This window comes from Ptychodera flava, chromosome 1 (genome assembly GCF_041260155.1).
Source record: "Ptychodera flava strain L36383 chromosome 1, AS_Pfla_20210202, whole genome shotgun sequence".
NCBI classification, from domain to species: Eukaryota; Metazoa; Hemichordata; class Enteropneusta; family Ptychoderidae; genus Ptychodera; species Ptychodera flava.
The window spans coordinates 28,499,720-28,525,859 of record NC_091928.1 but is presented as its reverse complement, the minus strand read 5'-3'; the positions used below and the strand labels follow the sequence as shown (position 1 = coordinate 28,525,859).

The 26,140-nt window shown below is 37.4% G+C and overlaps 1 protein-coding gene across 4 annotated transcripts in view; it reads right to left on the bottom strand.

Moving 5' to 3' along the window:
* The window catches only part of LOC139134378 (harmonin-like), a 37,476-nt gene extending 11,365 nt beyond the window's left edge, over window positions 1–26,111 (bottom strand). The window contains exons 1-6 of one of the 4 annotated variants that reach the window (XM_070701248.1): window positions 25,990–26,111; window positions 7,705–7,772; window positions 6,451–6,594; window positions 5,278–5,419; window positions 4,493–4,601; window positions 3,961–4,043 (exon numbers count right to left, since the gene is read on the bottom strand). In XM_070701248.1, coding sequence (XP_070557349.1) covers window positions 3,961–4,043; window positions 4,493–4,601; window positions 5,278–5,419; window positions 6,451–6,594; window positions 7,705–7,772; window positions 25,990–26,034 — 591 coding nt within the window. In that variant the 5' untranslated portion in view covers window positions 26,035–26,111. Of the gene's footprint in view, window positions 1–3,960; window positions 4,044–4,492; window positions 4,602–5,277; window positions 5,420–6,450; window positions 6,595–7,704; window positions 7,773–11,708; window positions 11,892–25,989 lie in introns of those variants that run through there. The other 3 variants (XM_070701262.1, XM_070701255.1, XM_070701242.1) reach the window with 3 other exon arrangements.
* Window positions 26,112–26,140: the final 29 nt, after the last annotated feature.

Here is a 26,140-nt window from a genome sequence, read left to right as displayed (position 1 = left end):
TTAGATATACGAATACTGTGATACAACCATTAACTCAACAAGTCATTTACAATGACATAGTCCCCACTTGTAATGGGAGTATTAGTCTTGATGGGGCAGGGAAATGTGGTCTTAAGAAGTATCACTGGAGTGTATATGTTGAGATCTATGGGCACATAGGTCTATGTCGTTGTTCCCGATTTGAAACACATGAGGCATGTCTAAGTTATGGTTCTAAATCGGGAAAAAAGATCAGACCTCTAGCAGTATTGGCCAGCCAAGAAATACATATGCGCATTATAAATGAGGTACAAGATGTGACATCTTAAGGTCTAATACCCTATCAAAATTGGAGGGTATAGAACTTGTGGTTACTGAGATATGCATATATATGTATAATCAAGGTCAAAGGTCATCGAGGTCACATGACATTTTGAAAAAAAAAAATATATTGCTAATTAATCCCTACATGCCAAAAAATCAGATCTCTAGCTCTATTCGCTTGCCCAGAATTAGATGTGTACATAATTAATGACGTAAAGCATGTGTTGTCATAAGGTCTCCCATCCTACTAAATACAAAGGACATAGCACTTGTGGTTACTTATTTATTGACATAAACATATATTTTAGGTAAAAGGTCATCGAGGTCACATGACATTTGGTCAAAAAAATTCTCTCCTATAGTTATCCCTATATACCAAAAATCAGACATCCAGCTCTATTGGCTTGCTCAGAATGAGATATGTGCATAATTATTGAGGTACAGTATGTGGTGTCATAAGGTGTCCCATCATACCATACATGAAGGGTGTAGCACTTGTGGTTACTGAGTTATGGACAAATATGTATATTTGAGGTCAAAGGTCACCGAGGTCACGTGACATTTTGTCAAAAAAATTGTATTGCTAAGTTATCCCTATGTACCAAAAATCAGACCTCTAGCTCTATTGGCTCGCTCAAAATTAGATATGCGCATAATAAATAAAGTACAATATGTGGCGTCATAAGGTGTCCCATCATACCATACATGAAGGGTGTAGCACTTGTGGTTACTGAGTTATGGACAAATATGTATATTTGAGGTCAAAGGTCACCGAGGTCACCTGACATTTTGTCAAAAAAATTGTATTGCTAAGTTATCCCTATGTACCAAAATCAGACCTCTAGCTCTATTGACTCGCTCAAAATTAGATATGCACATAATAAATGAAGTACAATATGTGGCATCATAAGGTGTCCCATCATACCATACATGAAGGGTGTAGCACTTGTGGTTACTGAGTTATGGACAAATATGTATATTTGAGGTCAAAGGTCACCGAGGTCACGTGACATTTTGTCAAAAAAATTGTATTGCTAAGTTATCCCTATATACCAAAAATCAGACCTCTAGCTCTATTGGCTCGCTCAAAATTAGATATGTGCATAATTAATGAGGTACAATATGTGGCGTCATAAGGTGTCCCATCATACCATATATCAGTGTTCGCGGTGACTTTTTTCTCCTCGCGTACGGCATACGCATTAGTCTGCTAAAATTGCGTAATGGCTGGATTTGAGTGCGTAATTTCACTTCCGCACTCGATTGATGAAAAAACTGACTGCAAAATACAATGTGCCGTTGAATAAACCTACACTACATATTCGGATTGTACGATGCAACATTATTTTAATGAAAACAGTTTAACGAACAACTTGAACAATGTTGAAACGTAACAGCGAAGGTTATACATGCGACCGTCAAAAACACATTGGCAACCCACAAGTTAGAGTTATGGCAGCTTATATCCAGACGGTTTCTGGACGTTTCGGCACCAAGTCGTTTCGGCCCAAGATGTTTCGGCCTTTGAATTTCAGGCCCCAAGTCCGACGTTTCGGCACCGCTGAAGGCTACCTGTGGGAACTAGTGCTGGAGCGTAATGTTACAAATCAAAGTACTAAAAAGTATAGTGTCAACTAACATTCACGTACATGCTTTAATCTTTGTGAGAACATGGGAAGAGACCGTAAGAAAAAACTTCGTATCATTTTGAAATCTGTGACATAAGTTAATCGATATCAATAGCCGCCGACACGGCAAAAGTTTGAAAGCTGTGACGAAACAGCACGGCAAAATTCACACAAAATGCACATAAAGTACTGGTCAGAACGCAAAGGTCACGCTTACGAATATGACAGATCAGTCAATTACTGAATAGTTTGAAAAAAAATCGAAACACAGATGCCGAAACGTCTTGGGTTGCAGTGCCGAAGTGACTTGGGCCGGAAATTGAGAGGCCGAAACGACTTAGGCCGAAACGACTTGGTGCCTGAACGACCAGTAACCATCCAGACACTTCTGCAGTGTTCAAAATTTATCGGGATTCCGACGAGCTCTACCGATGAATCATCTTTTTCACGGACTCGTAGAGCAAAGTTGAAAGAAAAACAGATTTGTCTGCTTCGACGCCATGCTGCATGTGTGCTTGATCAAAATTTGGGAACAGCGAGACGCGATGATCGTGCACGGTCGGCATTTATATAATTTGTCGCAACATTTCTGTCAATCACTCACTTTCAGAAACTATCGCTCGCCTGAAAATTAGCAACGTAATTCATAGGCACAGTACAGCTGACATGATAACGTGCCTAACGTGATAACGTGTGGACTACGATGCCGATTTTTCAGACAACGCCAAGAGAATCCGAAACTTTCCACACAACATGAGTGATTGACAGAAATGTTTTGCAACAAATTTCGTCTGGTTGTCGCCTAAGCTCAGTCGTGGGGAGTGCTTTCGGTGTTATCCTTTGCGTATAGAAAATGCATAACGATGAAAAAAATGCGTAGAGAGTCAATTTCAATGCGTAAATACGCATGATTTTTGCGTAAACGCGAACTCTGATATATGAAGGGTGTACCACTTGTGGTTACTGAGTAATGGACAAATATGTAATATTTCAGGTCAAAGGTCACTAAGGTCATGTGACATTTTGTCAAAATATCCGAGATATCTGCATGAACGGATGGACTCACGTATGGACGAACAGACGGACATGACCCAATCTATAAGCCCACTGGACTTCATCCACGGGGACTAAAAATTGTGTCACTACATCCTTTTTGCAATATGAGAAACTAAATTTTTATTTTTCGTGGCCTTATACATGGGAGTCTATGGAGATCCGCCTTATACATGGGAGTCTATGGACGTGTAAACTAAAAATACGCAAATTTGAACACGATTTGCCCAAATTTGGGAAAGGTCACTCCTATGCACTTCCATACCAAGTTTCAAATCAATCGGACTTGTGGTTTTCAGAGAAGAAGATTTTTTGACCAAAAATGGGAGAAAATTACAAAAAATTCATGAAAATAGCAAGTCCAAGATACTGACCCAAGATTTGCACAATCATTTCATGTCAGCCCAAAGTACTTACATGCTAATTTTTCATGTAATCTGCTCAGTGGTTATTGAGTTTTTTCAATTTTGACTGTTTTTACATTTTTTCACTTAATTTGCATATTTTTGGCAATGACAACTTCATTTGAACAAAATCTCATCTACAGCCCATCATCCATGGACACACCAAATATCAAGATGAAATGTACAGCGGTTTTGGAGTTTTTGATGTTGACGGACAGACATACAGACATACAGACATACAGACACACAGACATACAGACATACAGACATACATACATACAGACATTTCCCTAGCCTATAAGAATAGCTTCCATTGCCATATATACATATGGCTATGGGAGCTAAAAAATGAATAAGCTTTACGGTTAGCTAATTTTGCACATTCCTTTCTTTTGGCTGTGATACTTAATTTTCTTGTTGTTTTCTTCATGTGAATGCAAATGGAAAAGAGCATATCAATATCAGTACGTTTTCATCGCTGCTTCAAAGTACACGAGTCCAACTTTGCCACTGAGAATAGAAGGATATTGTACATCATTTTACAGGTAAAGGAGTGCCAGGATGGTTCTTACCAGCATGCTGGGAGCACTGCTTTCCACATATTTCCAGGTCAGTGGGTCATTCTTCTTGTTCTTTTCCGGTACCATGCCAACCGCTGAAATATAAACGAGGGTGCAAAAAAAAAAAGAGTTTGAATGAACTACGCAATTAGTTCATAGAAAGGATTGCACATCCTGAGCGTTCATAATTTGAATATGCAGGGTGCATTTTCATTGCTGTATGTTCATTTATCCGTGTATTTCCCATTTTATAAATTGTTGGTAATGAACAAAATGAAATATACTGCAAACCTGGTACATTTCAAGTCTATGGTGGTTCACCAATGTGTTGGCTGGGATAAATCAGTGAATCCAATCTGTCTTGCAGTAAGTCAAAACTTTGACAGATGATCACTGAAAATATAATGAAAGATCTTATCATGTGCTCAGAGACTGTGATAATACATCATACTATCTTTTTTGCTCAATTTGATAACCCTGACAGAGTTGTTGGTTAAATAAATCCAATCGGAGAGTCTGTCTTGACAGCAGGTACAATACTTACTTTTCACTTTCAGTGTTACAGATCTCTTGCTGTGAATGAGAGCCAGGACCTCATCGTGAGTTGCCTGTGAGATGTTGAAACCATTCACACGCACCACTTGATCTCCGACCTGATCAGCAAATGAAATTCTGAGATTGAGCGCTAACCCTTTGAGTGCTGTAAATTTTTCCACCAAAATTTAAGTGCAACATTTTCACATTGTTTTTGAATTTTCCTGTAATTTTTTTTGATAATTTTGGAACAAATGGACATCACTTTTCCATGCCAATTGTTTTTTGATCAAAATGTTGGGATCTGATAAAAAGATTGTCTGGATCATACCGGTATTTAATAAAGGCAACAAAAATTGACATTGACACTCAAAGTGACAATTGCCACATTTGAATTTTTCTTCATTTTTGATCACATGACCTTCACAGCATGAGAAATCATCAATTGTGCTCTAAATTACAACACTACTGCTTTGAGAACTGGAAAAAAAAGAGAATGTTTTAAATCTTCAGAAAATAAAGAGTAAAATGAAAATATTTATCAAAAAAGTTTGTGGAAAAATCAAAGAAAACTTCACAGATAAAAGATGGTGGCACTACACCTTCACCTTCTCAAAGTCGGGCAAACGGGTACCTGAGATAAATTTGCAAATTGTCAACCTGAAACTATGCTGCCAGTATTATAAAGGAATGATCTTTTTGTCCCGTTGCAGTCAATATGGATCAACCTTGCCATGAAAACCGTGGTTAAAAAAGCTGAGCAGGATAATGCCTTGGAAGTAAAGCCACACTGACCTTTAACCCTTTGATTGAAGCTTGGGAGTCTGGAATAACATCGGATACAAAAATTCCAACAGCGTGCTCCACTCCTCCACGGATGCTGAATCCAAAGGTCTCGTTGGATTGCTTGATCAGGCGTACAACACGGATCTTTTCACTACATAGAAGGAGAAACAATCAAAGGGATTTCATTTGAGATTCATTAAAGGGTCATGTAGCTGGTACTTTTGGTGATTTTTTCACCATTTTGTTTTGAGTGACAAGTTCCTCTTCTATTCCCCAAAGTTCGTTGATTTGTAAAATACACTGCTATTGTTTACATTTGAATTCTAGTCTGGACCAGAATTCACTTGTCAACAATAACAATGCAGTCTACACATGTACAGGCTGAGTTGACAAGCTGAATACTGTGTATATCAAACATGCTTGACGGCTAAACAATAAACTGTGGTTGATCCCAAAAACAATAAAAGTGAAAAAATTATCAAAAGTTACAGCTACTGGCCACATTAACTTTTTTAAGCTGTATTGTATATTGTACCCGTCGTGACTGACCTTACATATCGGTATGTATAATTGAAAGCTCCAACCCTGACTTCTATTTGAGCATTCACAAATAGCAATTATCACATATTTGTGACTGCGTCTCTTACATATAATGCCTTAATTTACTGTACGGTATTTCAATTACTCAAACCAGTTGTAGGCTTATAGCAAAATCATACCTAGTTTCAGTTTACATCCATTTATTGAAACACTGCACCTCCCTTTTCCACTAATGGCATTCCTTTAATTTGAATCATGTTTGTTGTTTATGTAAAATACGACCCATTCAAATAAATAATGGTGTTCAATGGTATGTCAATCATTATGCAAGTATGCGCTGAAATCTTTCATCGTTTTTTTCCCCCACTCTGGTGACTATACAGTGGCGGACAGTTGAAATTCAAAATGGCTGATATCCCTGTGTTAACTCTATGGGAAAAAATAAAATTTTTAACTTTCACAAGAATGAGTCAGTGAAAACTTTAGCCTCAAAATGAGCCCCAACAAGTAGTGGCTACACCATAAAATTATTGTGAAAGTTGGAGAGTCCAGATATCTGTCTCTGAGGCACACTCTAGTCTATTGTAAGGACCATGTCTGAAGATATGCATGCATTTGTGGGTTGTGATACATTGAACCTACCTGGGTTGTTTGGGCACATATCTGTCATAGTTCATTTGATGTTTCAGAGGAATAAGAGGGCGTATCTCTTCATACAGTATCATTCTCTTGGGGTTGTTCAGCACGACCTTCAAATCAGCAATCAGCTGTTCAACTGACATCTCCCTGGTGAGCAAAATACACAACACATCACATTGATAATACAGAATCAGGGTATTGGTCAACACAGAGCAAAATAAGTTATATGGTGGTAATACTGACTAGAAGTTGGGAGAAACAATTTGAGTTCATCATGAGATCATCTTGATTGTCAGCTTGTTTTCACAGGATTGGATTATACATGGACGTAACATGTGGGAATTACTCTGATCCCCCAATTGATCATAATAATTTCTATCGATCATCACATGGTATCACTTCATTGAGATACAAAGACCACTTAGTAACATATATTGGCTCTTCTTCCTTGACAAAATCAATGGATATATTATTCTGGAATTGCACACATCATATGCCAATCCTGGTTATAATAGAGTTGAACATATCTATGCACTATAATATTGCATACATGTGCAAGACACTATATCATTTATGACATAATTTTTAACACTTTGAGTGCTGTAATTTTTCACAACAAAATGCTTGTGCAAAAGTTTACTACCAGTTTTTATTTATTGTTTTGTAATTTTCCTGATAATATGGGCAGAACTTTTCCTCGATCATGGTTTTTGATCGAAATTTTGGGGAAAATCTGAAAAAATATTGGCTGAATCTAAAGAAATGTTGTTGGCGTTATTTTTTATGAAGGGGACAAAAATTGACAGTAGCACTCACTGGGTTCAGCCATTGTGATTCTATTTGCTACATTACAATTGAGCAAGTGCCTATGAAAACACACAGCTAATCATCCATTTATACATATTACTGCACATATTATAACTACAGGTACATGTAGAAACATAAATACCGTAAATGTCAAAACAGAAGTAATGGAATAACATATGATGATCGCAAAATAATAATATTTATTGCTCCATAAAGCTAAGAGACACAATCCTGATTGGTCAGACTGTTTAATTACTCAGATAGTCTTTATGCATACTTTGAAGGTCTGAGATGAATTGCCAATGTATTTCAGAACTTCAAACCATTCCACCGCCATGGTTTGGCCCAATCACGTAGTTTTCTATGGTAAAGTTGGACCTCTACACTGGGAAATAGGGGTGAAAAGGTTGAGGCAAATCTATGCATGACACTTGGAAACTTCATACTTACTGCTTGTATCGTTTCAGTGCTTGGAATAACGCATCTCTCTCGTCATCATCCTCAAGCAACATTTGAACCTGAATGGAAAAATCAAAAAAAATTGTTCACTTGTTGATTGAAATTATATGTTTGTATGGATACACACACCATTAGAGATAGACATCAATGTCAGTATACAAAGATACAATCGTTAGTAAAGGTGGCATTTTTCTAGTTTTTTGTCTTCCTGAAACTCTGAAATACCTATTTACGGTGTGCTGCCATGCATGTCGCAGTTGCCATATTTTTTAGTGGGGTGGAGATCGAGGGCATGGTCTTACGTACGTCTTCTAGAACTGTCTGGTGCTTTTCTCATACTTTAAAACTCATCTGGCTGGGATTTCAAAAAATATCTTGACTGACCATGGCTTGAAGTCTACCGTTACTTAAAGACCTGATAAATTCATAGCAGAATTTTCACGAATTTCAACTTTGAACATTCTTTAGTATCATTTAGAGCAGTCCTGTAGATATCAGTATTACAGAGACAACATTATGTCATTATATTAACTTTACAATGTGTTCATTTTGCAAAGGGTCAATATGGTCATTCATATACCGCACGTTCCTAAGGATGACCTTTATAGTCAGGTTTGTTCAAATTGTGGTGAGCTAGTGACCCGCTGTTTGTGTGACCTGAACCAACCTCTATATGAAAAGAGTTTATCCAGCTGCCAGGAATGTGAGTGTACATTTGTGTCAAAGTCCGTGTTTACAAAAAGATAATAGATATTTGTTCCCTAGTCAAAAGTCGATGAAAAATATGAGCAACTATAGACCAGAAATAACAAAATTGTGATAGATTTTAGAATGTTGTGACTAGGATTTTATTGGAGTCGCCTGACATATGTACACTACAGTACAATGTACAGAAGAATAGCATACAACTCATGCACACAAATATTTTTCCTTCTTCCAGAACAAAATACCTGGTGTTTTCAATCTCAATTTTGAAAATTATTTTGCAGGGTTGCTGTATCATTTTTTGTTATTTTTCATATGTTTGTGAGAAATCTTACAGAGGTTACAACCTTGTTATGTGTTTACATTACAGAGCGGATGACAGAATGTAATTATGCTCACAAATGAAAAATGGAGCAACATATTAACCTTTACCTGCCAGACAATCACTTCCCAATCTGCTAAGTCAGTAAAAAGCAGTATTGAGGGAAAAGCATTAAATATTTCCCCTACTTGGCTTCCCTATGGCAGCTTTAGTCCGTAAAAATGATGTTTACAATATCAATATTTCAGGAGCCTTCAGTTAAAATGTTCAATATTTGTTAAAATGAACCATATGGGCCATGTCATGCTTCACTAGTTTAACCAACTTGACCTGATGGCGAAATGTGAAATTGGCAGGATAATTATTATCTCCCAGACATCAATATACTTCATAATGAGCGCATGGATGCTCTGGTAAACTGCAAACCTTTATGTGTATGATATCAACTCTTTTTGATTTCATGGTTGATTTTCAGTGTTTCAGAGCTTGAAATACGGTAATGGTTTTCCCTATATGGCATGGGTTGTTTTCAAATGCACAAATATATACCGGTACATGCTTCCTGATGCATGCACTGTGACCCCATTTGTGCCCGAGTTTGACCTCGATGACACTACGACATTGCACTACCAATAATGCATAACGCTACCTTACACGTGAAATAGTTTTCATGTTACATGGAAGCAAATGTGTGGAAATGGTGAGAAATGTTTAAAAATGACTTAAAACAATGACGAGCATTAATTCGAAATGAAGATTGCATATGTCCTACAGTGTATCTGCTTCTGTGGCAATAACTGGTGCTGGTTTTAAACTTTGCGGTGACCAATATATGATGAATATCTGATACAATCCTATCAGGAATACACAAGCACAACAAGTGGCACCGTGTGTGTTTCTAACTAATTTAATAAAAATGTCCGTATGAAATAGACATGAAACAAATGACATAATGCCTTATGCATGATTGCATTTTGATGAAATATTAAATGTAATATCAAACAACACCTTGCTCACAGTTTTTAAATGTCAATATCTGAACCATGAACAAAGCACACAACAAGTGTTAGTTTAATAAGTCTAATGTGTTCACCATATGGGCGTTTGACAAACAAGAAGTCTCATGATACATAATATGTGGTTCACCAATATATTAAAGCTGATTGCATTATGAGTAGTTTGTATCTAGTGCAGAGTTCACTGTCAAAATATACTTGACAATCCCACTGTGTGGTTTCTCTGACTTTGATTTTGCTGTGTTTGAGGCATAATATGTATCAAGGTTGTATTCCCTAAGAACATGCATATACTTCAAAGGACAAGCGAGCTTCACAGTACAATAAATTACCCACAATTCAGTTTGATTTGTACACACGACATTAAAATGTTTATAACTTTTTCAGTACTGCCTGAAAGCAATAATATAAAACCTCTAGATACTTGATTAATTATATCTATTGAAAGTACGATTAGATATTTCAGTACAAATTTCAAAGAAACCATTAAATAACGGTAAAAGTCACATTCTGCAGGTACTACAAATACCATACTTTTAGGCAGCAAGTTATGATAAACTGAAGGGGTCATTCTCTGAGAAAACTTAGCATGCAAATTTCTTTTGTCTTTCTGTTTGGAAAAAATCAATATCATTTTGTTTCATAAAACAGGTGCAACTAGTCTCCCTACTTTTCATTACATTATTCTGTATGGCTGAAGACACAATCAGTGGAAAATTTTACAAAAATGCTATCTCCTCTCTCAATCAAGCATACTTTTCTTAATCATTTAAAATGGGAATTGAGAAGAATGGTGTCCTCAAAAGTACGATTTCAGAATTTAAAAAAACTAGTCTGTGAATTTGTCTACACATGGGAGACACAGTAGATTTCACTGAGGAGTTTCCGTGTGTACAAATCATGATGAATTATGGGAAATCTTCAGTACTGTGAGCTTGTTCCCAAAATCATTGCAAAGCTAGCATTCCTTGGGAAAATGCCATGACACAGTAGTTCTGATTTTTGGAAAGTTGGCTTTCGGCAGAAAACAACTTCATTCACACAAGCTCAGAGGGACCGTGACACAAGCAGTCCACTGCATTCCTCCACCTCAGGGAATGCAGAATAGGCCAATACCATATTTCACAGGTGGAAGCCTATACGCAGGTGTGGAACCATCAGCCTCTCTTTTGATGTAAAGCTATTTGAACTGATGTACGTGGTGCAAGAAAGAACTGTCCACATCAGCACAAGATGAAGAGCAAAAAAAAAAAGAATACAAGGTTGAAAATGGGCGTATTCCACAGAGTCTACCGGTACGCAAGTCAACTGCAGGTGATCAGCCACTTACACATTAGCAATTAACACTTAGATATTACCACACTGTGCAATCAGCTAATGATTTCAACTAATGTTCAATGATCCATAGTTAACAATCAACCTTCTCTTAACACATTTGTATCTTTTTCCCTCCTTTTCTTGTTGATGGAACAACAAGAAAAATTAGACGGAATCAATTTGATTTCTCATTGAAAAGGTGCTTGACATTTAAAACAGATACAATTTTTTCTTAGATAACAGGAATCATATTCAGATTTTTTAAGCAATGATGATGGACAAGGCAGTTTTTTGCCAACATTATTCCTTCTGAGCTTAGACTGCCAGCCCCATGAAATATCCCCAAGCTTTACAGGCATGACAACTGATACATATGTGTAAGGCTCAACCATCTGGTATACAAAAGTGCTACAGATCAAGTCTACAACTATGTATTCCAGACACTGTATGCTACTGGTACTACTGTAACTGCTTGAAAACCAATAGTCTAAAACTGTTGATACATGTATGCCACAGTACCGGTCACTTGTAATGCCAATATGCACATAGACCTAGTCGACTACGTTAGACATATTGAGGAAGCAAACAAGACCAGATGTTGTCACAGAAATACTCTCTGATCAAAAACATCTTACCATTTCCTGAAGACTTTTGGCACTCCTTTGGACATCAGAGTAGCTTTTTGGGTAGTCCCCCATGGTGGATTTCTAGTGTGATATGTGTATGTGCAAGAAAATGAACCAACGTTTCCTGCACAGAAAACTAGATATCGGTTCCAAACTTACAGGTAGCAAAGGTTGAAATCTCACATTATGCTTATCATTGGGCCATCTCATTTGACCGAATAGGGGTGGCCACATTGTGAATGCCCGGTTACATTAAATTCATGTATAATATAATATAGTAAGAACTCCTTGCATACATAACTTTTTGATTATGCGATAAAGTGTCTTTGACTTGTACTCAGGGTTTCAGACCATTTTGTGGAATTTCTCATCGACAGCAGCTTCCTATAATTCACAGCTCACAAGAGTGCAATATTCCAAATATGAACTTTGACTTAATTGGTTACCAATCATTTTGATTTACAAGATAAATTAGATTTTGACATGTTGGTATTTAAAAGCCTGCCCTCAAGCGTTCAAAGGTGGCAATTACTTTGTTTTGTGCAACAGGTGGTTGTTCCCTGGAGATGACATAGCAACTGGTTACCCAATCTTGTTGATTTGCAAGATGAATTATATAAGATTTGGACATTACATAAAACCTGCCCTCAACCAGTCAGAGCCTTTAAAAGGACAAAGTCGGCCATTTTTCATGAATTTTCATGAATTTCACATATGCATGGTCACCCATTCATTCAATATCTTTCAACATGTCAAACGATATAAGTAGTATCTTGCATCAAACAAAATTCATGAAAAATGACCGACTTTGTCCCTTAATGCCATTCTAAATACCTTCAATAAACAAAACTTCGGTAATGATTGTGCATATGCATGAGATGATCTATAAAACACCTAGAACTGTAATGCAAATGCTTAGAGTCATCAACAAAATGCCATAAACAATATGCCTTATTGCCAACATGTTATTGCTAATATTACAAATGCCTAGCTTGACTGAAATGATGCATAAAATGCAAATGCCAATGATTACCATTATACACCAATGACTTCGACATATTGCAAATTTTCGAGAGATGATTAACCTTCTGAGCACAAAAGTCAATTTTTGCTGCCTTTACAAAATATACCCCAGTCAAATTTTTTCAGAATTTTGCCAAAATTTTGATAAAAAACTGTAGCCTTTAAAATGTGGTGTCTATAACTTCCAAAATTATTAAAACAAATCCAGAAAAATTCATAAAAATTGGTAAAATGTTACACTCAATTTTGGTGGGAAAAATTACAGCACTCAAAGGGTGAAAAATACCTACAATGACATCGCAAATATCTAGTATATCAAGTAAATGCTCTAAAATGCTAGCTAAATTGCCTAAAAATGGATGCAAATGCCCAAACTGTTGATGTAGTGCCTATGATCACAGTCCCTCCTGCTATGATATACGGTAAATGTAATGCCTAGCATGATCTGAAAATGTGAAAGAGACAGTATGCTGAAAGCATAAAAGTCATAGGAAATGCCTAAAATAATCAGATAAATGACTTTTACATAATTGCAAATACCTGTAGTAATACAAGAAATGTTAAAATATTGTTGCTGATTCTTAAAATCATCATGTAAATACCTCCAACATTTTGTAAACTGGTAAAGTAATTAAAAGCCTACTAATTTGTCACAAAGTCTTGACATGACCATTGTGACCGAATAAAAATTCTTACAATCTTATGCATATGGGTATATCAGTAATTGAAATGACTAAAATAACAAACTAAATGCACATTAATTAACAATCAGCTAAATTGTTTATAACATTTATGAAAATGCCGCATATAATTTAACTGAATTCACACAAAAGGTATTGCAGATGCCTTACATGAGCAATTGAATGCCAATGCTTATTGAAAATACCTACAATGACCATCTCAACTCCTCATGTTGCAAGAGTAATGGCTAGCTCGATTAATCCTTTGAGCGTCAAAGTCAATTTTGGTTGCCTTCATGAAATAAAGCCCAGCCAAATTTTTTTCAGATTTTTGCCAAAATTTTGGTAAAAAACTGTAGCCGATGAAATGCGATGTCCATTTGGTCCAAAATTATCAAAAACATTACTGAAAATATTAAAAACAACTGGTAAAATGTTGCACTAAAATTTTAGTGGGAAGAATGACAGCATCAAAGGGGTTAGCTGAATGCATACAAATGTATTGCAAATGCCCATTATGATCAATTGAATGCCACCAGTAATGTTATTGCAAATACCTAAAATCACCATCTGAAAGGCTAATAACATGAAAGCAATACCTGGAGCATGTTCTGAAAATGTGAAAGATGTTCTGAAAATGGAAAATAATATTCGTTTATGATAGCTACAGCGATCCATTGAAACAAGACCACTGCAGACAAGAGCATTTCATAATTGGTCAATGTAATGCTACATGTCACTGTGCACAAACAACAAAAAACCACATGATTACCATGAATAAAAAATATACTCGTTTGAGTTCCTCTTATGATTTCTTGTCTCTCCGCTGAAGGGATATTGCTATCGACTGAAATGCTTGAACCGTGGACTGGGGGATTTGTCGATTTTTCTGCCAACATTAATCACAATAGTTCTGCGGCAGGTTTGTTAGCTGGCAACAAACTGTGATATGTCTCTATGGCCCAGAAAAAAAATTATTGTTCCTTAAATTTTTTTGGCAGTGCTACTGAGGTGACCAGCAAATATTTTGTCATTAATTTTTTTAAGAACAAGCAAAATCTCCTACCAGTTACATTGCTAATGATGACTTGGAACATAGATTTTACAAACGGTCTGCAATAATAGAGACGTTACATGTTCAGACAGGGTTGAGAGAACAAACTGCATGCTCCAAGAAGTTAAACACAATACTGTAAAAATATGCACCAACAATGCCCTATATGTGAAACAATTGCAGAATAAATTTGCCAAAATTTTAAGCAATTTCAAAATTTTAAAAAATTTCAAATTGGCTAGCGATTTCATGCAACAATTTAATAATTTTTTCTGGCTGAAATGTCATGATTTTTTCCTGATGTAATTCTCAAAATTGACCATGATATCCAAATTTACAAAAATCTGATTCCGGCATGTTTCATAATGATCCCATGCTTCAGTATTGGGTTAAGTAAGGAATGATCAATGGTCACCTGTACACACTAAATCTAGCAGACTGCTGCATTCCTCCTTGAAATTAGAACTTTATGTTCGTTCTACTATGCAAATATCTTTCAGTTGGTAATATGGGAATAGTTGTGGCCGAGCAGCAATCTACCCAGTTTAAAAGCTAACCGCGATAACTATGATCATCAAAGTGTTTCAGCAGAAAAAGAATCTAAAAACTTGAGCTAGCAAACATTTGAAAGTGGCTTCTAACAGGCATATTGATGGGGAGCAGTGCATCCAATTTGTAGGATCATAAAGTCTTTAAAGTTCCTGTTTAATTCTTTGCATAGCTTAGTTGATTCAACAGTCGCAGCACAGAAAATATGCTGCTACTAGCAATACTAATTAATCATGGCAGAATACTACAAATAAAATGATTGACAAATTAAAAAAAACCAACAAAACACAGTGTTGATGCTGAATTCAAAGTTTTGCCTTGGCTCTTTAATTCAAGGAGGAACAGGTAATTGATGATTCTAATAGATATTGCATTATGTTCGCCTCAGAATAAATAATATTTTAATATATACAATTGCAGGATGCATGAAACTCAAAGTAAGAGATATAATTATTTTGTACTTGAAGTAATTTGTGTTATACTTATAACGCTCTGCTTTTGGCATCGAGCACTGTAATTTACCACGGAGACATACAGTATACTCTGCCATGATATGTTAATGTATATATATTTGATGCTTGAAAACCCAGTGTGGTTTCGTTCTTTTGAATGAAATCAAACTGTAGTGTAGCAGTCTTTTCAAGTGAATTGGCATCAGTTCATTTGGTGGAATGGTGTCTATATTTGCATATCGTGACCTTAACAAACTTTAGTGACCTGTGACCTCCGAGTGACCTGATAACAAGTGGAGTTCCTGTGTCCACAAGGCACACCTGGTATTGAAGGAATGTGAACTGAATTGCTCACTTTGGCACTTGTCCTCGGTTACAGCATACACTGCGCTGCTGTAGGTTTCGGTGCCAGCATAGGGTACACTGTGACCGAGGAATGTTCCCACTGAAGCCGAAGAGAGGCTCTGTACTACTGTAAAATCAATTGCTGAGGTTTGGAAAGGGCAAAGGGGAATACCCCGTAAAAGGCAGTGTTTGCAAAAATAAAAACTACTTCAGATAAAGAGCAAAAAAGCGGCTAAGCGATTAAACTAAAGGTATTGCTACATAGCTTTAGTGACTTGTAAAAAAATCTCAACAACGGACAACAAATTTCAATCCTTGCAGTTTGTTCAACGCTTCAACACGCCTTGTTCATTGTATTCAATAAACTACGTAACAAAATCTAGAGGACACCGCGACATTGCACTTTTATATGATATCCGATATTTACGGCTACTAGACTCTACAATATCGAACTTAGATTGAACGATGAGGTGGTGAAATCTTTACTTGGCTAGAACGGTGAGGTTGTGAAATCTCCGATATATATCGGATATTTACTTGCGATTTGACAGACTCTAGTATCGTCTAGTATCGATGCTAGAGTCAGTCCTTGGAAGTCGGGCTTGGCCAGAACGGTGAGGTTGTGCAACTGAATATGAGGTTGTGAAATCTCCGATATATATCGGATATTTACTTGCGATTTGACAGACTCTAGTATCGTCTAGTATCGATGCTAGAGTCAGTCCTTGGAAGTCGGGCTTGGCCAGAACGGTGAGGTTGTGAAATCTCCGATATATATCGGATATTTACTTGCGATTTGACAGACTCTAGTATCGTCTAGTATCGATGCTAGAGTCAGTCCTTGGAAGTCGGGCTTGGCCAGAACGGTGAGGTTGTGAAATCTCCGATATATCGGATATTTACTTGCGATTTGACAGACTCTAGTATCGTCTAGTATCGATGCTAGAGTCAGTCCCTGGAAGTCGAGCTTGGCCAGAATGGTAGCGTTGTGAAATCTCCGATATATATCGGATATTTACTTGCGATTTGACAGACTCTAGTATTGTCTAGTATCGATGCTAGAGTCAGTCCCTGGAAGTCGGGCTTGGCCAGAACGGTGAGGTTGTGAAATCTCCGATATATATCGGATATTTACTTGCGATTTGACAGACTCTAGTATCGTCTAGTATCGATGCTAGAGTCAGTCCATGGAAGTCGGGCTTGGCCAGAACTCTGAGGTTGTGAAATCTCCGATATATATCGGATATTTACTTGCGATTTGACAGACTCTAGTATCGTCTAGTATCGATGCCAGAGTCAGTCCCTGGAAGTCGGGCTTGGCCAGAACGGTGAGGTTGTGAAATCTCCGATATATATCGGATATTTACTTGCGATTTGACAGACTCTAGTATCGTCTAGTATCGATGCTAGAGTCAGTCCCTGGAAGTCGGGCTTGCCAGAACGGTGAGGTTGTGAAATCTCCGATATATATCGGATATTTACTTGCGATTTGACAGACTCTAGTATCGTCTAGTATCGATGCTAGAGTCAGTCCTTGGAAGTCGGGCTTGGCCAGAACGGTGAGGTTGTGAAATCTCCGATATATATCGGATATTTACTTGCGATTTTACAGACTCAAATATATTGATATATTGATATTAGAGTCCCCATATCGCCGATAAATATCGGGTAAATATCGGAGATTTCACAGATCCGGCGTGCCGGGGCACGAGGCAAGTCATTCAAGTATCGTCTAGTATCGATATTAGAGTCCCCAAATCGCCGATAAATATCGGGTAAATATCGGAGATTTCACAGATCCGGTGTGCCGAGGTACAAGGCTAGTCATCATAGTATCGTCTAGTATCGATATTAAAGTCCCCAACGGCTTCCCATGGAACGACGGCATTTCATTTTAGTATCGTCTAGTATCGATACTGTCCCGAAAACGTCGATATGTCAAACTTCGATACTAGATTGTAAATATCCGATATTTAAAAATTGTGCAAAGTCGCGCCTTCATGAAAATCTATTGAACAATTCTCCATTAAACATGATGATCAATACATCAATATATCCGTCTATGAGGGGGTTTAGTTTGTATTTCTGCTCTATGGTACCACTTTGACCCTTTGAGCAATGTAATTTTCTCCTGACAAAATTTTGAGTTCAAAATTTTACCAATCTTTATGAATTTTTCTGTAATCTTTTCATAATTTTAGACCAAATGGACATCGCATTTCATTTGCTACAGTTTTTTCTCAAAATTTGGCAAAAATCTGAGAAAAATTGACTGGGGTTTTATTTTTATAAAGGGGACAAAAATGGACATTGGTGACCTGAACAAGGTCATCATGTCACTTACTTAGCTACAGATTCCAACAAAGTCCATAGTTGTCTATGGTATAGTGTGCCATCATTGAAGGGAACATCTTTAGATGTGGTGCATCTTTCAAACGCTAGAAAATTCTATGTGAAAAAAAACTGAGTTGGCGTTCAAAATGCAGCCATTCGAATCCAGGGTAGCTGGTCACAATAAAAAGTTAATATTTTTAACTTGAGTAAAACGTTCAGCATTTCTGCCGTACTCAGTCCCTCTTTGGTGGAGGGACCATATGCCATAGTACCGACCATCATAGCAGTAAAAAATCCCCTAAAAATGATAGCATACGTTGAGTTTGTGGAAAACCGATGTAAGCCAACAATGAGAGAGTCAAATGTGGTCCACATGTCAAAACAGTACTGAAACCACTCGTGTCTAAAATAAACAGGCATAGACACGAATGTTGCAATTATCAAATATTAATGTAAAATGACCAAACAATAATTTTACTGTGCTAAGGAAGAGAGGTTAACAGCAAAATGAACACATTTTCAAGTTCATGGTTGGTTGGGGTTTTTTGAGAGTTTCTACAAATTTGGTGATTTCTGGATTGGAGGTATGCACGGTCATGGAGGTAGGAAAGCTCCTGCCAATAGCACTGCAAAATCATGTCTGGTCATGACACTTGAAATCTTGTAACCCAATCTCTTGTCCTGATACACTTGTGTAACAGTCTTCCTAATTCAATAAAACTTTGATAACATTAATATTGACATTCCCCTCAAGTTTTCCAAACACGGTTAAACAGTATCATCCACGCCAACTGAAGACAATGTGATTGCTCACAAAATTCAAGCATGTTGGTTACTGTTCGGCATTTCATATGAAACGGCAAGTTTCCAACTCCCAAACATTACCCAGTAACATTGCAAACAAACCACCATCTGGTGATAATCGTTCAGTTTGGTGTCAATTATTGAAAAGTCAACAAAGATTTCCAGCAAAGCTGCCAATAGAAGTGTTTACCTACTGATTGGCTATACAAAGAAAATGCCTGGTGTTATCTCAAAATACCAAACACAAACAACTTAACAGTTTATGTTGAATTTGATCACAGACAGTACATGAGAGTCTTGCTTCTGCCTCAGATCCTTGGGTCTATGATGCCGTTCATACACAGGCCATTGAAACGTCTCTGAAACGGTTCTGGGCCAATACTGACACAGAAAGTTATGTGTGGACACTCCGAAATGGTTCTGAAGCGTTTCAGATTTGAGACGGTTTAGTCGGCCCGACCAGAGCCGTTGTAGGGATTAACTCTATCCGCAAATCGCTGTGTGGACAGACTGAGCCGCTTCAGAAGCGTTTCAAACGCCCTCACACGACAGGTATTTGTAACATAACACAACAACCAATACACAATATTCACTTTCGCCATGGCTGCCGAACACAGTACTACATCTCGCGGTATACTGGTCCGACGAAGAGATAAGCTTGCTACCAAAAACCCTATCAATTCGACCAGAAAAAATTCATTACGATTTGAAAAACGTCGAATTAATGGGAAATTAAAACTGCCGAAATAATTTAGTGGTCGAATTTAATGTGGAACGACGAGGATGAAATTTAAGCGAGACATTTTTGCCATGTTGAGACTGCTTCAAAGCATGGACTGTGAAATTTGTGAGGTCGACAAATTTCGTAACAAAAAAACCTCAAACGCACGTTGGTGTCACATCAAAATCAAAGTGGCCGCGATTACAAACGGAACAATCTGTGAGACTGCCACCGGCCGCTCGACGGACGACACGTAAGTTGACATCGTGTGCCAGCCCTTGGAAATATATTGTAACTCCTTGACAGGCAGATGAGATAGTCTTATAGCGTTTGATGCATTGAAAGTTTGTAAAAATAATAAAAAATGACATCACCGATCATAAGAAACGTGGTGTTGAAGATAATAGTTTTTAAAAGAAGACTATGACGACCATATTTCTGTAAGTATTATCTAACTTTAGAAAACCAACATCTGAAGATTTACTTCCACCAACACTTTTGGATTTGTTCCACTCTTTATTATAAGATTAGTCGAATTTCTGGAAAGTAGGTGTACATTTTCGATGTCTGTGTATCGTCTACACCGAAGTCATATCCGAAAGAGTATAATCAGTTCGCGACCGCGTAAACCTCTCTCTCCCTCTCTCTCTCCGGCATTTCAATGGTTTATATTGTCGACATTTATATATCAGTCTGAAGTTTCAGGTCACTGCTCATTGCAAGTAGTTGATGTTAATTTTTCCGTATCGGGCATGGTCTCTATCGTCACTCTAATTGTTAGTGTTTTCCTGTTATATTCCATATCAAACTCAAAACACAACGTGAACAACGCTGATAATATATTGCATATTTCGTATCGAAAACCGGTAAAGTTCGTAACTGGTGACATGTCACGCCCTGGAGAAAGTTCATCACCATCGATCGAATGTCCGTGGCGCTTTTGCTTCCAAATAGACATATTGAAATGCACAGGGAACTTCGCGGTATGGCAATTATATGAACTTTACCTTGAAGAAAGTCTGTGACTTTAAACTGGCCGTACAACCAACAATAAACATGGCGGAGCAATGATACCGATTTCAGAGACTTCGATTTTTTTTCATTGCGACCTCGACCGCTGGTGAGAGCGAGTCGTCTATTTTTTTCCCACTGGCTATTTGGCTTTGAATTTTCAATTGCCATCTTGCGCTAAGTTAAAGCTAAAAACAAGACGGGCGTTCTCTGTAAATCAATAAGCCTTTTGAATAATGAAAAAATCGGACATCTGACCTCAACACGCAGCTTGAAAGTTGTTCTCCGAATCAGGACAGGGACATCGGCCCGGGACATCGGTGAGGCCGGATTTCACGTAGTAGCTATGGAAACCGACGGCTCTGTCTATGGTTCGTTGTAAGAAACCATGCGATGTACACTCCCTTGGGCCGTGGAATTTCGCCGTATCGCCTCTACAGACTACACCGTCTATTACCTAACCATGCTATTAAACAATCACACGATAGTTCAGTAACATATATCTTCATTAATCTACCGATCATCCACCGTCGAACACTTCGAAAACAATGGTCGCGGTCACGGATTCAAGGACGTTCACAAGAAATTCACAAGAAGAAATTAAATAAGTGGCGTGCAGAATTATTTTTACTGGTTTTGAGAACTTCTAAAATAACTTGTAATCTGTATATCTTCACACATCGAACCGATATTGTATACCTATCACCGTCGAGAACCGATATTGTATACCTATCACCGTCGAAGTTTATGTCTTTCACTGTAGAGTTCTTTTTATCCAAAAACACATATTCAGAAGAGTCCCACAGAGCAGTCAAATGAAAGGATAATTGCTTCAAGCGAATGAAATTGCACGAAAGAATGAAAATCAACAGCACACCATGGACGTGATTTAAAACAATAGAGCTTGTGAATAGGACTATTTGAGTAAAAAGTGCCGTTTTTCTCGCAATTTTAGCAACTGTAACGACCTTTATTCTTTAATACCTTTCCATAATTGAATTAAACTAGGTTTAGGGCTTATACACACAGTGTACACTGATGTACAGAACTTTAAAAAGTATTCTGCTGGTAACGAACAGGGGTTTACACTCTAATGGGCGCAGTAAAGCAATGGTCACGTCCATAGATTCAAGGACGTTCACGGGGAGACACGATGGCAAATAGTGCAGTGTCGTAAATTGCTTAGACTAGTTTTAAGAACAGTACAATATCTGGTCATCGGTGTACCGCTACCTGTGAATCGAAACGACAAGTGTAGACCTATAGCTTCGAAATTTTATGGGAGAGACACCACGACTGAGACCGACAGTAGCATAACAAACTATTCCCAATTGTTCGTCGTGTTTAATACAGACATCTCTGTAGGTGATTCTGGTTTCTCTTGAATCAAAAGTCCGACATTGACAAAATTGACATAAAATAAGTCCGAAAAGTTATGTTTTATTCAACTAACTGATTCATCTCCTTTGATATCCCCTATTAGCTACATGTAAACAGTCCGGAAAGACTGACATCGATGTCTCCCGGGCCCCCATTTCTTCACCGTTTTGCAAAACATCTCATCAGCCGGACGCATGGGCAATATCTTTGTACGTTGGTCAAAACTAATGACAGTATAGGTCAGGATGTAACATCGGTCAAAGTAATATTGAATATGGAAGACGAAAATGCTTTCATTGATTGACAAAAATGAGAGGGAACGAGTCAGTAAATATCGAACCATAAAGGGGAGATCGAGACTGCCATCCCCCATGATTAATCAACTGGGAACAAAATATATATTTCGATCAACAGACTTACACAACCAGAGACAGCATTTTATTCAGCTGTAAAATAAGTCACCGCCTTTCCTATAATAACACCCCGTTTGCGTTTCGATCTACTCTGCTCTGTCTCCAATCGGTATGGCCGTCTGGGTTTCGCCTGCCGTACTGACTGATACATGGTTATTTCTTCACATATTTTTTCATCGTTTGGCATAAAATACAGCATCTCTTTGGTGCACAAGGCAAATCAACGTTTAGAAGGAAAGTCACAGGAGGTTAGGATATTATATACGGTAGGTGAAATTAGAATGGAATGTTGTTGAAGATGAAAAGACTTTATCAGTCGACAAAAATTGCCATAAACCGAGAATTGAGATTGTCTATATGATTTATTAATTGGGAACAAAAATATTCGATTGAGTCATTAAGTTTGTGTTTGATTCGTTTTAAAATGTGTTCCTACATTCTTATCCGATTGTTTGTGTTAATAAAAATGTTTGTTTCGCCTCGGATATTTGTAGGGAAGTTTGGATTAGTGTGGCACGGTAATGTTTTGTTTGTGTGAGGAAAGCTTATGGCGAGGCGAAACAAACATTTTATTAACACAAACAATCGGATAAGAATGTAGGAACACAATTTAGAAACGAATAAAACACAAACTCGACACAAAAACATTTTGGATAGTTCGGTGGGGAGCCTCTTTCACATTCTTTACAGCCAGTACGACGTCGTTCGTTTCAGCCATCTTGTTATGCAGTATGCTTGGCCATACACACCTTTTGAACTCGAGAGGGCGCATTAAGACGTCTTAAATATCAAAACAATGGCTTAAAGGTATACTGTCACCTGTTCCAATATTACCACAGTTACCATGGAAAAAGAAAATCTAACCAATCACAGATTTTAAGCGGGTGGCCGCCATTTTTAAACAGCGCCCTCAAATGGGCTTTTTGAATACCAAGGAACGCCCCTTTGACCATATATAGGCATATTTGATTACCGGTGACTGTAAACCTTTAATTTTGTGAGTATGGACACGAGCGGACCCAAACTATAATCCCCTGTGTTTACAAATCACAATAAAGTCGCTGAAACGTTTCAATTTTGCCTTATTGCCTGTATGAACGAAGTATATGATCCTACTGTTTATAATTTGGCTGTGCAAAAATGTAGTAAAACAACTTCATGATACACACAAATATCACTTATATTTTGCTATTGAAATATCTTGAAATTAAATAAAATAAATTAACTTTTAGCAGGCTTGGTGAAAAAACAAATTGCTCCAGTACTGTGCCCAACCTAGGCTTGCTCCAAGTCTGTGGGCATGTGAATATCACAACAGAGTTAAATTGAAGGTATAAACTTCAGAAGATTGTTGTGTCTAGTCGTACTGAAAGCTGTGGGGTGAAATGTGATGAATATGGCCAGCCAGTAACTGGTATGTCCGGAAATGCCAAGCAGTGAGGGCAAGTCTATGTCCAACCCTGTTCCTTGAAAGACAGTCACTCTATCATAGTCATAGTCAGAATGAAAACTATGGCATGGGAAGTAGAACTTGTTTCCAAAATACATACTACATAATTAAAGATTACTTTGGCCGAAGCTCATAAGCAGGTTTCTCCAAGGAGAGAATTACTGTAAGCAAAACTACTTTTACCGGTTATGGAATTGGGAGCTATGATTAAAAAGTAATTTACTGACTTCATGAGGAAAAAATAAAAGAATTATAAATCCAATGATATTTATAGAATAACAATTTTCAATAATCCAAGGTTTCAATTTTATGACTGTGTTTTTCATTTACACAGCTAACCTTTTAGAACAACTCAATAATCCTACAAATATACTCCGACGAAATTGAAAACTGTTAAGCAACAACTAATGGTTAGGCTGCCGTTATTACCCGAAAAACTTCTGAAATTATTGGGCAACACACAAGTAAAACTGCTCTTCACCATGACCTCCCTGTTTTATTGCCTCTATTCAATAAATGTTGGCCTTGACTTAGAACCAACTGGAGCTGTACAGATCAGGTGACTTTCTCATTGTTGTTACATTTGGGCAGGCAAGCAGACACACATCATCGAGATAAGTAAAGGCGGGGCATTTCATAACCTACTAACACCTGAGCGATAAGAAATATTATAAAACCTGAGTTATACTCGCAAAGGCCTGGGGCATGAACTCTCAAGGGCTTTTCTGGGTCACCATTACAGTTTACAACCACTTTTGGTCTTTTAAGGTCAGTTTATACTATATATGTAATCATACAATGAGCTCCCAAGTATAAAAGCAATTAGGACATAACGTTTTTTTTTATTAAAAAAAGCTTCGAGAAAAAGCAAAAAATGAACACCAACCAAATTAAGATGACATCCCCTAAAAATATTTCTAGAAAGCAGAAAATTACTCAATGGACAATATATGTATATCATCTTGTCACTACTACTATAAAATTTATGATATAGGATGAATGACGGATTCAATAGACATGATAGAATGTCGCCATTTTTGTATTGACTACTAGTACTACTGAGATTATAACACAAGTCACAGGATTGCTTCCACCGCATTGCAATCACACTATGCTACGTTGATCACCTCTTACACACACGCCTTTAGCAAACCACATGTTTCAGCAAAAGCTATATATGCATCATGTATTAACTTTCGATACTTGCTTTGCGACATAATAATAGTAATACTATTATTATGTCGCAAGCTGCCCAGTGACTTATGGTTTGCACAATAACTTAAGTTAAACGGCTTGTAAGAGACATTTGCAAAGTAATTGTCCAGGTCTATGTGGAAGTTGAACGATGCGTCTTTCACAACCAAATTGTAACCAACTCCGGCAAAAAAAATCACAGAATTTCGAAAATTTCCCGTTTCCGCAGTCAGTCTAATTAATTAAATACTACGCAATCATTATTAAACGTAACATGTTTACGACGTCATCGATGCATTGTTTATCGGGAATTTTTTAAAACAAATACAATTAAAACAAACAAACAATCAAAAAACAAAAACAGATAAAGAGCTAAACATTAGTATTCATTGTTTTACTTCGATTACGTAAAGTAGTGTTTAAGAGGAATTCGCTTATTCGCTCACAGTAGAGCTTGAAGGGACAAATGTGTCGTTTGCTCTGTAAAATGGGTACACCACAGGTCACTCCCAGTGAACTTTCAATTTCAATTGATATCTGGTGACGCATTGGGCAGGTAACACGGCTGTAAGGACACCCGCCCAATCAACTATGTGACATCTCTTAGAGTATATACTATGGTTAAGTGAATCGTAAATAAATAATCGATTCGACGAGTACTTTTTCAATCGTAAGACAGTCGCTTGTAAGCGTCTGGGATCGCGATAGGTCAGTATAAAATAGCTGTTCTTTTTTGACAACCACTTGTGGACTGACTCCATCATCCCAGGTCGACTTTCCCTTTTTGTTTAAAACGCCCTGTTTGGCTGACAAAAGTGCAATTTTCTCTTGTGGTCGCCTAACCATGAACAGATAAAATATCAAAGATCCACAAACATACCTTCTGACCGAATTCTTTAGCCAAACGGCGGTCCATTCTGTACATTGAGTAGATGAGTTTGTGTGCGATTGGGGTCAATATTAACAATTTCAACTTTACAATAGTCACTTATGGGTTCCCAATAACTGAAAAACGCTAATCAAGTTAAAAG